Source organism: Staurois parvus, unplaced genomic scaffold (genome assembly GCF_062004578.1).
Source record: "Staurois parvus isolate SC_StPar_1 unplaced genomic scaffold, SC_StPar_1.0 ptg000337l, whole genome shotgun sequence".
Taxonomy (NCBI): Eukaryota; Metazoa; Chordata; class Amphibia; order Anura; family Ranidae; genus Staurois; species Staurois parvus.
In genome coordinates this window covers 445,935-459,488 of record NW_028318133.1, presented here as the reverse complement: position 1 = coordinate 459,488, position 13,554 = coordinate 445,935, and the positions used below count along the sequence as shown (strand labels likewise).

Below are 13,554 nucleotides of genomic sequence, written 5' to 3'. Positions count from 1 at the left end.
ACGACCTTAACGCGGGTTTTTTTTTTTTAAGCCTCGTTTTGCAGCGCAATTCTGTCCCGTGGCAATAATCGCATCATGTTAGAGTTGCCGTTTAGAATGAATGGCGCCAAAAAGCGTATTGCACATTTTGCAGCGATTACGTGGGCAGAATCACGCAGATTCCAAAATCGCCAAGCGTGAAAGGGGATGACTGCATCGCAGTCACAGCGTGGCCCCACCCACTTGAGTAGGTCGTGTCCGATGGGCGGTAGTGTCCACCAAGTGTGACGGGGGTGGGGGTTACAATTCCTGTTGGATTTCGCCGCGATCCAATTTGTGTATTTTTTTAAGCGCGCGTTTGTCGTGCGTTTTTTGCATGCAGCAAAACGCATTCACGTCCGCCATTTGTGGCTCAACTAAAACAGTTAATGGCCCCACAAGCGCAATGTGCGTATCCCGCAACGCGCAGGTGTGAAAGAAGGCTAACACGAGGACTCCGCTCACCTCTGGGCGATCTGGGGACGTGAAAAAAATGTGCGTCACGCTCGCAGCGCCATTCATTATTAATGGGACTCCAAATACGGGAATTAAATGTGCATTTTGGCGCAAACAAAAATGAACGGTTGACAAAAAAAAACCCTGCGCAATCCAGAATGCGGCAAAATGTTGTGCCGTGAGTAGCGCACCTTGTTAAAATTAACGGGCTGCCCTATGGGTTTTGTGAAAAATAAATGCGCAGGGTATAAAAAAAAATTGTGCGTTTCAAGCCGCTGCGGGCGAATGGGGCCTACAAGTTGTTTCACCTGCTGTTAATTTTGTATGCAGAGATGCTTTTTTGGGTGGGGGTCCTCCTTTAAGCCAGTTTTGAGAAATTTCCCCCCACTTCCTGTTGTGTCTGCTGGACAGGAAGTGAAAGGAATTCTCCCCATGGGGACACGGATGGCAAAAAAAAAATGAAATAATAATCCTTGGTTGGCCTTTAACCCTTGCCTGTTGGCTTTTAATCCCCTTTAATGGACATATGGCAATGGCTGGTCACGTGACCTCCCCTATAATAAGAACACCTGAAGGGTAAACCCCAAGCCAATAGGAATGAAGCTATGAGGAGCCCGCGAAGGGGCTAATGGCGGCCGGGACACTCACTGCTGGGGGCCCGCAGCCTCCTCTGGCTCTGTAAGCCGCCTCTGGCCGTCCTCAGCCCCAGCACCACTCTACAGAGCGCCATCTCCTAGCCACAGGTCGCGCCGGCGTCCTTCCTCTACACTGCTTCCCGTGCGAGGAGCGCCGGACGCCATCTTTACTAAGGGCAAAATGCCCTCTTATGCTTCATATTTAACGCCAAAATCAGAAACCAGACCCGGTAGGGCGATGTTCCTGTAGATACGAGAACGGCTGTATAGGACAGATTTCGTTTTGAGGCGCGTTTATCGGTGGGAGGTTGGTGCCCGTGAGCCGCCATCTTGACTCAGGGCAACATGCCCTCACTCTCCCGCTCCAAAATCTGAAACCAGCCCAGGGGGTGTGACGCTATCGGAGATAAAGGGGAGGCTCTATAGGTTAGACTGTGTTCTGAGCTTGTTTTATTGGGTGTGAGATATGTGTGGGCGCATGTGGGTCGCCATCTTCGCCGAGGGCAAACTGCCCTCACCTAGTCGATTTATATTTAACTCCAAAATCGGAAAGCAGCCCGGAGGCTGCGATGTTATCGGAGATAGGAGGATGGCTGTATATGTCACATTGTATTTTGAGCTGGTCTTATCGGGGTGAGGGGGGTAGGGGTGCACGTGGGTCACCCGGCGGGGTCAGGCAGAGGAGAGGAGTGCCCGGTCGATGACATGCGCTGGCTGTACGGGCGGCTGGTCGGCCGATGGTGCTCGGTGGGCTTCAGCAGGAAGATCAGCTATGGAGGGGCGGCGGGGGGTCGGCTGATCACCACCCCGATCTTCTATGTGAACGCCGCCCCGCACCTGGGACACGTCTACTCCGCCGTGCTGGGGGACTGCCTGCACCGGTACACCGGACTGTGCGGGGGGCACAGCGGCCTGAGCACCGGTGAGACACCACCAATCAGATCAGTCACCCCCGCTGTCCTCCAATCATAGCGATCATGGCTCTCCTACCAGATCCAGGCTGATTCCCCCCCAATCAGATCCAGGCTGATTCCCCCTTCCGGGAGCCAAGGAGCCTGGATCTCCACCAATCAAATCTGGGTTGCAACCCCCCCACAAGCTGTGACCCCCTCTTTCCACCAATCAGATTCAGGCTGCCCCCCCCTCTTTCCACACCAATCAGATCCAGGCTTCAACCCCCCCCCCCAAAGCTGTACCCCTCTGTCCACCAATCAGATCCAGGCTGACCCCCTCCCGGGAGCCAAGGAGCCTTTATCTCCACCAATCAAATCCAGGCTGCAAACCTCCTCCCTCCAAGCTGTGCCCCCCTCTCTCCACTAATCAGATCTAGGCTGACCTCCCCCACCCTCCCGGGTGCCAAGGAGCCTGGATCTCCACCAATCAAATCCAGGCAGCAACCCCCCCCCCCAAGCTGTGCCCCCCTCTTTCCACCAATCAGATTCAGGCTGCCCCACAGCCAGATCCCTGCTGATATGACCAGATCCCCACTGTCCCATAACCAGATCCCTGCCGATACGACTAGATCCCCGCTGTCCCACAACCAGATCTCTACCAATACGACCAGATCCCCGCTGTCCCACAACTAGATCTCTGCCGATACGACCAGATCCCCGCTGTCCCACAACCAGATCCCTGCCGATACGACCAGATCCCCGCTGTCCCACAACCAGATCCCTGCCGATACGACCAGATCCCTGCCGATACGACCAGATCCCTGCCGATACGACCAGATCCCCGCTGTCCCACGACCAGATCCCTGCCGATACGACCAGATCCCCGCTGTCCCACGACCAGATCCCTGCCGATACGACCAGATCCCCGCTGTCCCACGACCAGATCCCCGCTGTCCCACGACCAGATCCCTGCCGATACGACCAGATCCCCGCTGTCCCACGACCAGATCCCTGCCGATACGACCAGATCCCCGCTGTCCCACGACCAGATCCCTGCCGATACGACCAGATTCCCGCTGCCTCATGACCAGATCCCTGCTGATATGACCAGATCCTTCTGTCTACCAACCAGACTCCTGTTGTCCCCCCTGCTAGTTCCTTGCTGTCCTACCAGATCTTTACTGCCGTCCAACCAGATCCTGCTTTCCCCCAACTAGATTCCTCTGTCTCCTCAACCAGAGGATACTTACTTTATGGACTTTAAAAAAAAAAAAAAAAAAAAAAAAACCCCTCAAGTATTTGCTCAGCTGTCAGTTATCTATATTGTCTAATATTTCCTATGATCATCGACGCCATCTAGTGGCCATAAGGCAGTGTTGTCCTGAAATACCTCAAGCAGGAATTTACTGCCTTATGGCCACTAGATGGAGCCGACGATCATAGGAAATCTGCATATTATACAATATACTGACAGCAGGATGAAGGATTGTGAAATTTGACTGATTTTTTTTTTTTTTTTTTTTTTTTTTTTTTTTTTTTTATTGAACCCTTTTTTTTGTTTTTTTTTTTCTTTTGGTAGGTACTGATGAACATGGCATCAAGGTACAGCAAGCGGCAGCTGCGTTAGGTTTGAACCCATCTGAGCTCTGTTCGAGCATTTCTCAGGAATTCCGTACAATGTTCGATACGATGGGAATATCCTACACCGATTTTATTCGTACGACGGAGCCGCGTCACTCGCGGGCCGTGCGTCACTTCTGGAAGACGCTGGAGGAACGAGGATACATCTACAAGGGGACATACCAGGGCTGGTACTGTACCTCCGATGAGGCTTTTTTAAGTGAGGAACAAACAACGGAGAGCACAGACCCCGGCGGCAACAAAATACGCGTGTCCATGGAAAGTGGACATCAGGTGAGAAGTCTGTGGTCACCTGACCATCGCACCTATCTCTATGGTCGAACATATGTGGACATCCCTACCAATGATGGAGTTCAGGTGTTTCCAGCAAAGGATAATGAGTTCTACAGCATGCAAAGACATTTTAGACAGCTTTGCCTTCCAACCTCATGAAAATATGAAGGCTCTCTACGGGGCACTCCTACCAGTGGGAGGCTCTCCAATAGTGGGAGGCTCTCCACGGGGCTCCAGTGGGAGGCTCTCCAACAGTGGGAGACTCTCCACGGGGCTCCGGTGGGAGGCTCTCCAACAGTGGGAGACTCTCCACGGGGCTCCGGTGGGGGGCTCTCCCACCAGTGGGAGGCTCTCCACGGGGCTCTCCCACCAGTGGGAGGCTCTCCACGGGGCTCTCCCACCAGTGGGAGGCTCTCCACGGGGCTCTCCCACCAGTGGGAGGCTCTCCACGGGGCTCTCCCACCAGTGGGAGGCTCTCCACGGGGCTCCAGTGGGAGGCTCTCCACGGGGCTCCAGTGGGAGGCTCTCCACGGGGCTCCAGTGGGAGGCTCTCCACGGGGCTCCAGTGGGAGGCTCTCCACGGGGCTCCAGTGGGAGGCTCTCCACGGGGCTCCAGTGGGAGGCTCTCCACGGGGCTCTCCCACCAGTGGGAGGCTCTCCACGGGGCTCCGTTGGGAGGCTCTCCACGGGGCTCCGTTGGGAGGCTCTCCACGGGGCTCCGTTGGGAGGCTCTCCACGGGGCTCCGTTGGGAGGCTCTCCACGGGGCTCCGTTGGGAGGCTCTCCACGGGGCTCCGGTGGGAGGCTCTCCACGGGGCTTTCCCACCAGTGGGAGGCTCTCCACGGGGCTCTCCTCCAGTGGGAGGCTCTCCACGGGGCTCTCCTCCAGTGGGAGGCTCTCCACGGGGCTCTCCTCCAGTGGGAGGCTCTCCACGGGGCTCCAGTGGGAGGCTCTCCAACAGTGGGAGACTCTCCACGGGGCTCCAGTGGGAGGCTCTCCAACAGTGGGAGACTCTCCACGGGGCTCCAGTGGGAGGCTCTCCAACAGTGGGAGACTCTCCACGGGGCTCCGGTGGGAGGCTCTCCAACAGTGGGAGACTCTCCACGGGGCTCCGGTGGGGGGCTCTCCCACCAGTGGGAGGCTCTCCACGGGGCTCTCCCACCAGTGGGAGGCTCTCCACGGGGCTCCAGTGGGAGGCTGTCCACGGGGCTCTCCCACCAGTGGGAGGCTCTCCACGGGGCTCCGTTGGGAGGCTCTCCACGGGGCTCCGTTGGGAGGCTCTCCACGGGGCTCCGTTGGGAGGCTCTCCACGGGGCTCCGTTGGGAGGCTCTCCACGGGGCTCCGTTGGGAGGCTCTCCACGGGGCTTTCCCACCAGTGGGAGGCTCTCCACGGGCCTCCAGTGGGAGGCTCTCCACGGGGCTCTCCTCCAGTGGGAGGCTCTCCACGGGGCTCTCCACGGGGCTCCGTTGGGAGGCTCTCCACGGGGCTCCGTTGGGAGGCTCTCCACGGGGCTCCGTTGGGAGGCTCTCCACGGGGCTCCGGTGGGAGGCTCTCCACGGGGCTCCGGTGGGAGGCTCTCCACGGGGCTCCGGTGGGAGGCTCTCCACGGGGCTCCGGTGGGAGGCTCTCCACGGGGCTCCGGTGGGAGGCTCTACACGGGGCTCCGGTGGGAGGCTCTCCCACCAGTGGGAGGCTCTCCACGGGGCTTTCCCACCAGTGGGAGGCTCTCCACGGGGCTCTCCTCCAGTGGGAGGCTCTCCACGGGGCTCTCCTCCAGTGGGAGGCTCTCCACGGGGCTCTCCTGCAGTGGGAGGCTCTCCACGGGGCTCTCCTGCAGTGGGAGGCTCTCCACGGGGCTCCGGTGGGAGGCTCTCCACGGGGCTCTAAATCCCAACTTACATTTGATTCGTTTTTATTCCATGTGGCGTCAGTGAGGGGCTTCGCATGGGGCTCTGGTGGGAGGCTCTTCACCAATGGGAGGCTCTCCACGGGGCTCCAGTGGGAGGCTCTCCCACCAGTGGGAGGCTCTCCACGGGGCTCCTGTGGGAGGCTCTCTACCAGTGGGAGGCTCTCCACGGGGCTCTCTACCAGTGGGAGGCTGTCCACGGGGCTCCAGTGGGAGGCTGTCCACGGGGCACCAGTGGGAGGCTCTCCACGGGGCTCTCCCACCAGTGGGGAGGCTCTCCACGGGGCTCTCCCACCAGTGGGAGGCTCTCCATGGGGCTGGAAGGATGCACAATTCGCATTGACCATGTATCAAATTTTCTCATTATGGAAGTGGCCAAAGCACTGTGGCACACAGACTGTGGTGCACATACTCCTTTATCATCATCTTAGGAGAATAGCCAGAGGAACCACAAAAGATGAAGAAACGTGTTTCCTTCTAAATCCCAACTTACATTTGATTCGTTTTTATTCCATGGGGCTCCAGTGAGGGGCTTCGCATGGAGCTCTAGTGGGGTGGGGTCTTCCATGAAGACATGGTTTGGCCAGTTTTGGTGAGGAGGAACTTGAATGGTCTAGACTCTAGACCAGGGGTGTCAAACTGGCATTGCGAAACTAAAGCCCCATCATGCCTCTACCTTTGGGAGTCATGCTTGTAACTGTCAATCTTGCAATGCCTCATGGGACTTGCAGTTTGGCAACAGCTGGAGGGCCACCAGTTTGACACCCGTGCTCTAGACGGAGCCCTGACCTCAACCTTATTGAATGCGTTTGGGTTGAATTTGATGGATAGTTGCTAGTCTGGTCTTCTGATCCAACATCGGTACCTGAGCTTAACCCTGCTGAATTGGAATGCCCATCGTGTGCCAGGTCCAGTACCTGACCTCACAAGTGGGCACAAATTCCCACCGACACCCTCCAGAATCTTGTGGAAATCCTCCCCAGAAAGGTGGAGGATGTTCTAAAGGGGGATAACGTGTTCATATTCTCTGCGGTTCTGAAACTGAATGTACAACAAGCTCATACAGGTGTGCTGCTCAGGTGTTCTTGGACCGTCGGACTTGCTGTTGGCCTACTGTATCTGGCAGGTGTCCTAAGCCCTAAAGAAGGGTCAATATAGGTTCCCCCGAAATGTGCTGGCATGTTTTATGAAATATTTGGCTGGAAACACAGTCCTTGGAATTTGATAAAGAGGGTCATGAACACCCCCAACTTTCCTCACTGGTTGCTAAGACACTGTCGGCTGTGTAGCTGACAGCATCCTAGCAACCAATGACTCATCCCCGGCTCATTCAGCTGCAGGCCAGGAAATTCCTGTTGTACCAATACAGCTATTTCCAAATTTGGGTAACGGCCTCTCCAAGGTCCCTGCTGTCAGCTGGTGATTCTCCCATGCTGGCTGCCGAATGGGGCCTGGAATGAGTCATCGGTTGCTAGGAAGCCAGCAGCAGCAGCCAGCATCCTAGCAACCATTAATCTGAGCGTGAAGCACATTCATGGCCAATTCCCAGCACATAGATGCCCCACTCTAAGCACTGGTATGTCTCCGCGTGCCAGTTGCACAAATTTTGGCCGTAAGTTCTCTTAACACGCTTCTGTGTGGTATAGTTTTCCGAAATTAGTCATTGTAAAGTTTTTTTTTTTTTTGGTTTTTTTGGTTTTATGTAACAAACTTATGTCATACTTACCTGCCCTGTGCAATGGTTTTGCACGGAGTGGCCCTGGACCTCCTCTTCTAGGGTCCCCACACCAGCGTTTCCCATGGAGCTCTAGTGGGGTGGTGGTGGGTCTTCCATAAAGACATGGTTTGGTAAGGAGGAACTTGAATGGTCTAGACCAGGGGTAGGCAACCTGCGGCTCTCTAGCTGTTGTGGAACTACATTTCCCATGAGGTATTGCAACATTACAAAACAGTTACAGCTGTGACTTGCAGAGGCATGATGGAACTTGTAGTCCTGCAACAGCTGGAGAGCCGCAGGTTACCTAACCCTGGTGTAGACTCTAGACCAGGGGTGTCAAACTGGCCACCCTCCAGCCGTTTCGAAACTACAAGTCCCATCATGCCTCTGCCTTTGGGAGTCATGCTTGTAACTGTCAATCTTGCAATGCCTCATGGGACTTGTAGTTTGGCAACAGCTGGAGGGCCGCCAGTTTGCACAAGGCAAGTAAGTATGACGGGTGTCAATGGTTTTGCACGGAGTGGCCCTGAACCTCCTCTTCTAGGGTCCCCCACCAGCGTTTCCCATGGAGCTCTGGTGGGGAGGGGTCTTCCATAAAGACATGGTTTGGCCAGTTTTGGTGAGGAGGAACTTGAATGGTCCAGACTCTAGACCAAGGGTTTCAAACTGGCCACCCTCCAGCCGTTGCGAAACTACAAGTCCCATCATGCCTCTGCCTTTGGGAGCCATGCTTGTAACTGTCAGTCTTGCAATGCCACATGGGACTTGTAGTTTGGCAACAGCTGGAGGGCCGCCAGTTTGCACAGGGCAAGTAAGTATGACAGGTGTCAATGGTTTTGCACGGAGTGGCCCTGAACCTCCTCTTCTAGGGTCCTCCAACAGCGTTTTTTGGCTCCTCCTCTTCCTTGTGTGCCCCCATAACCAGCAGCTTGCTACGGGGGGCAGATGTGCAAGCTCGATCCTGAGCCAGGTCGTGTACGTCTATAGACACACACAGTGCAGCCCAGTCATGCCCTGCTCCCTCCTCCTCCCATCATTTGACTGACAGGAGCAGGAGCCAATGACCTTGTGCCTTTACAACCGCTTTAATAAGAAAATATACCACATTTTGGCCAATAGATGGAGCTTACCGTTCTAGGCATTAATCTATTACAGAAAATACGGGGCACAGTTGTGGGTAACATTCGTCCAACGATTGTTTTAGAACTAGTCCCCTTAATTCGGCCGCCATTTTACAATTTCTATCTCTTCTAGGTACACTGGATGAGTGAGGAGAATTACATGTTCCGCCTCTCTTCTCTGCGCCCCGAACTCTTGAAGTGGCTTCAGACAGGCCCTATCCACCCTGCCCCGTTTCTCCGAATAGTGCAGAAGTGGCTGGAAGAGGAACTGCCGGACCTCTCTGTGTCCCGACAGAGCAGTCGCGTAACCTGGGGTATCCCGGTGCCTTCTGACCCAACTCATACTACATACGTGTGGTTGGACGCGCTAATCAATTACCTAACCGTGGCCAATTACCCAGATCCCAGTTACTCCCCGTGGGGCCCGTCAACACATCTCCTTGGAAAGGACATTTTGCGCTTTCACGCGGTCTACTGGCCGGCGTTTTTGCTAGCTGCCGGTCTGCCCCCTCCTGAAAGACTCCTGGTCCATTCTCATTGGACGTGTCAAGGGGTCAAGATGTCGAAGAGCCTCCAGAACGTGATTGACCCCACCGAATGTATTAAGCTTTACGGCAGAGATGGATTCCGCTACTTCTTGCTTCGCAACGGTTCCCCCGAACGCAACTGCGACTTCAACCATGATTCTGTCCGTAATCTGTTGAACTCTGCTCTTGCCGATGCTCTTGGTGGACTTTTGAACCGCTCCACCGCGCCGAGCATGAACCCTGAACAGTGCTGGCCGTGTTACCAGTGCAAGAGCGTGCCGTCGTCGGCCAAAGATCAGCTGGAGACCCTACTTGAGGCTCTACAAGGACTTCCACGGGTAGTAGACCGGTACATGAACACCTTCCAGGTGCACAAAGCATTGGAGGCGATTGATGGCGGAGTGCGCTCTTCTAATGCTTTCTTCCAAAGTCAAGCTCCATGGAAGCTGTTCAAGGGAACAGAAGAAGACAAAGCATGGGGACGTTGTGTTCTCTACCTCACCCTCGAAGCCTTGAGGCTTTACGGCACCCTCTTGCAGCCCGCGGTTCCTGGCCTGGCCCAGACCATCCTTCACAGGCTTGGTGTTGGCCATGACCGTAGAACACTTAAAGGGAATCCGTTCTTTCCAGCGACTAGGGGGGAGAACTGCAGCTTCCAAGGGCAGAAATTAGGACCGGACTGTGGACTGCTGTATCACCGACTGCTTGGTAAAGAAGAACAGGGGCTGGACAAAGATCTAACCCAGCATGGGGACAGATGGACGTGACGTTAAATGGTCAACGTCTGTTAACGGCTGTTGTGGTGAAATGTCCGCTAAGGGGGTGCAGTTATTCTGACAGGCCATTTTTTTTATTATTATTTTTTAAAAAATTTATTTTTATTTTTTTTATTATAATTTTTTTTATATTTTTATTATTTTTTATTGTTATTATTATTTTTAATTTTAATTTTTTTTATTTTTATAATTTTTTTTTTTATTATATTTTGTTTTTTTGTTTTTTTTTAATTTCTAATTTATTTATTTTTTTTACATTGGTGGGCGCACCAAGGGGTGCACAATGCCTCCACTTCTGCTAATAAGAGCATAGCTAAAAGGTGCACAGAGCTGATTGGAGCTGCTCTGTACCTTGTGATCCTAGTGATGGCCTATTGGAAAGCCCGCCCCCTCCCTCCCACAACAGAGGAAGGAGGAAGATTTAATGAATGAATCCATTCGTATAAATCCCACAGTCCGGCTGCGATGTAAAGGGCCACTGAGCACCAATATTGTGGGATTGTTTTGGGGGGTGTTAAAATGCCAGCGTTCAGCAATGATGGGGTGAAGGGGGGGGTGTTTAACCTCTTCACGCCAGCCGCACACAAATGTCCGGCGTCTGGGCCTAGACACCGAGCGGCCGCACATTTGCGTTCTATTAAAAAAAAAACCTGCTGAGCAGGGGCGGACTGACAACTCATGGGGCCCCCGGGCAATAGGGGATCATGGGGCCCCTGTGTCCTTGCCCAAACTCAAAAAAGCCTATGAAAAAGGTACCAGGGGCATCTCATGGGGCCCCCTACTGACCCCAGGCCCTTGTGAAGTGTCCAGTTTCCAAATGGTCAGTCCGCCCCTGGTGCTGAGAGCGTGCTCCCAGGACACACGTCCGGTACTCACGGAAAGGTCCCAGTCTCCCCTTTCGATCGGGACCTTTCCCGATCATGTGACCGCCGCGACAGCGGTCATATGATCCCTAAACCCCGCCCCGGCTTCTGAAACTCTTAAAGGGCCGGGAGGCGCCAAAGTGTTTTGGGTATATCCATGACATCTAGTCCTTGCATGCTGCGCAGTTTCACCACTGCCCTGGGAGGAAAAAGAAAAAAAACTCAAGCCGTCTCAAAAAAAAAAAAAAAGACAAAATAAATTTTTTTAGTTTTTAGTATTTTATATTATTTGTGTGACATCACCATGTAATTGTCAGTCAAACGATCACAGAACTGAAAACGGAATCAGAGCCTGTTCACGAAAATCTTCCATCACTCCCCCACCCCCCACAAGCAGGTCAGTGTCAGCTAGGGTGACAGTATGTTAAAAAAAAATTTATAAAAATGTAAAAAAAAATTTGAAAAATGATAATTTTTGGTTATGAACTAATTTGGGTTAAAAAAAAAAATATATATATATATAATAAATAATTTTTTTTATTTTTTTTTTAACTAAAAAGATAGGTGAATACATTTAGGCCAAGATTTATGAAGAAAGATTATTTGCAAAATTTTATAAAAAAAACCAAAAACTTATTTTTGGACTTTTTCATTTATATAGAAAAAAAAATAAAAATCCCAGTGGTGAATAAATACCACCCAAAAAAAAAAAAATATTTATCTGTCTCAAAAAATACTAAAAAAAATTTAAATTGTCATTCAAAGTGTGACGGCGCTGAAAGCTGAAAATTGGCCTGGACTGGAAGGGGGGTGAAAGTGTCCGGACTGGAAGGGGGGTGAAAGTGTCCGGACTGGAAGGGGGGTGAAAGTGTCCGGACTGGAAGGGGGGTGAAAGTGTCCGGACTGGAAGGGGGGTGAAAGTGTCCGGACTGGAAGGGGGTGAAAGTGTCCGGATTGGAAGGGGGTGAAAGTGTCCGGATTGGAAGGGGGTGAAAGTGTCCGGATTGGAAGGGGGTGAAAGTGTCCGGATTGGAAGGGGGTGAAAGTGTCCGGACTGGAAGGGGTGAAAGTGTCTGGACTGGAAGGGGGTGAAAGTGTCTGGACTGGAATGGGGTGAAAGTGTCTGGACTGGAATGGGGTGAAAGTGTCTGGACTGGAATGGGGTGAAAGTGTCTGGACTGGAAGGGGTGAAAGTGTCTGGACTGGAAGGGGTGAAAGTGTCTGGACTGGAAGGGGTGAAAGTGTCTGGACTGGAAGGGGTGAAAGTGTCTGGACTGGAAGGGGGTGAAAGTGTCCGGACTGGAAGTGGTTAAAAAAAAAAAAAAATTTTTTTTATTATTTTCTTTTGTTTGATAAACAGGGCACCAAAGATGCAGCAAGCAGGACTTTTGAAAATGCAGCACAGTGATGTGAACAGTTACATAGGATTTAAAGGTGACAAATTTTCATGAGCTTTTGTTGCCCTTGAAAAGGTGTTTTTTTTGTTTTTTTTTTTTTTATTTTAGTGCAGCAAAAGCGCATCAGTGTGAACAGGGCCTGGTGGAATGTGGTGTTGAATAAAAAAAAATATATATATATTATTTTGTTTTAAAGACGGTTACCCCAACTTTTCATATTCCTGATTATATGCCATGAGCTTATGTAAAAAAATAAATTAAAAAAAAAAAAAAAAGTATTGTGTTCTTTGTATTGCTTCCTGTGTGTGAAATTCCTGGTGTTCCTGCCAGTCCCTCCTTTTCTGACTGTGCTGTGCACAGCCTGCCTGTCCTTCAATAGCTACGACATGTGCTGATATGCCCTCTGTACAGCCATTACCTGGGAAGACCAGTGTGCTGCTGTTTCTACACCCACAGCTTTCTAAGCCGCTTACCTGGGAAGGCCAGTGTGTTGCTGTTTCTACACCCCTCAGCTTTCTAAGCCGCTTACCTATGAAGATCAGTGTGCTGCTGTTTCTACACCCTCTTGCTTTCTAAGCTGCTTACCTGGGAAGACCAGTGTGCTGCTGTTTCTACACCCCCTGGCTTTCTAAGCTGCTTACCTGGGAAGACCAGTGGGCTGCTGTTTTTGCACCCACAGCTTTCTAAGCCTCTTACCTGGGAAGACCAGTGTCCTGCTGTTTCTACACACCTCAGCTTTCTAAGCCTCTTACCTGGGAAGACCAGTGTGCTGCTGTTTCTACACCCCTCAGCTTTCAAAGCCGCTTACCTGGGAAGACCAGTGTACTGCGGTTTCAACATACCTCAGCTTTCTAAGCCTCTTACCTGGGAAGGCCAGTGTGCTGCTGTTTCTACACCCCTCAGCTTTCTAAGCCGCTTACCTATGAAGATCAGTGTGCTGCTGTTTCTACACCCTCTTGCTTTCTAAGCCTCTTACCTGGGAAGGCCAGTGTGCTGCTGTTTCTACACCCCTCAGCTTTCTAAGCCGCTTACCTATGAAGATCAGTGTGCTGCTGTTTCTACACCCTCTTGCTTTCTAAGCTGCTTACCTGGGAAGACCAGTGTGCTGCTGTTTCTACACCCCCTGGCTTTCTAAGCTGCTTACCTGGAAAGACCAGTGTGCTGCTGTTTCTACACCCATCAGCTTTCTAAGCCTCTTACCTGGGAAGACCAGTGTTCTGCTGTTTCTACACCCCTCAGCTTTCTAAGCTGCTTACCTGGGAAGACCAGTGGACTGCTGTTTTTTCACCCACAGCTTTCTAAGCCTCTTACCTGGGAAGACCAGTGTGC

General features: G+C 52.3%; 2 protein-coding genes across 3 annotated transcripts in view; one reads left to right on the top strand and one right to left on the bottom strand.

Moving 5' to 3' along the window:
* AIFM1 (apoptosis inducing factor mitochondria associated 1) overlaps nt 1-1,274 on the bottom strand; it is a 47,661-nt gene extending 46,387 nt beyond the window's left edge. The window contains 2 exon segments of the mRNA XM_089684134.1: nt 1,123-1,208; nt 1,210-1,274. Of these exon segments, the coding sequence (XP_089540260.1) occupies nt 1,123-1,208; nt 1,210-1,274 (151 nt within the window).
* Nucleotides 1,275-1,787: 513 nt separating this feature from the next.
* Nucleotides 1,788-12,501, top strand: MARS2 (methionyl-tRNA synthetase 2, mitochondrial). Of its 2 annotated transcripts, XM_089684133.1 has the most exons (4): nt 1,788-2,031; nt 3,582-3,916; nt 8,796-9,897; nt 12,189-12,501. In XM_089684133.1, the coding sequence occupies exons 1-4, from the start codon at nt 1,815-1,817 to the stop codon at nt 12,218-12,220; spliced, it is 1,686 nt and encodes a 561-aa protein (XP_089540259.1). In that variant the 5' UTR covers nt 1,788-1,814; the 3' UTR covers nt 12,221-12,501. The 2 variants fall into 2 exon arrangements, with proteins under 2 accessions (XP_089540259.1, XP_089540258.1); XM_089684132.1 differs by lacking the exon at nt 12,189-12,501 and having other exon boundaries at nt 8,796-11,101.
* The last annotated feature ends 1,053 nt before the right edge of the window (nt 12,502-13,554 follow it).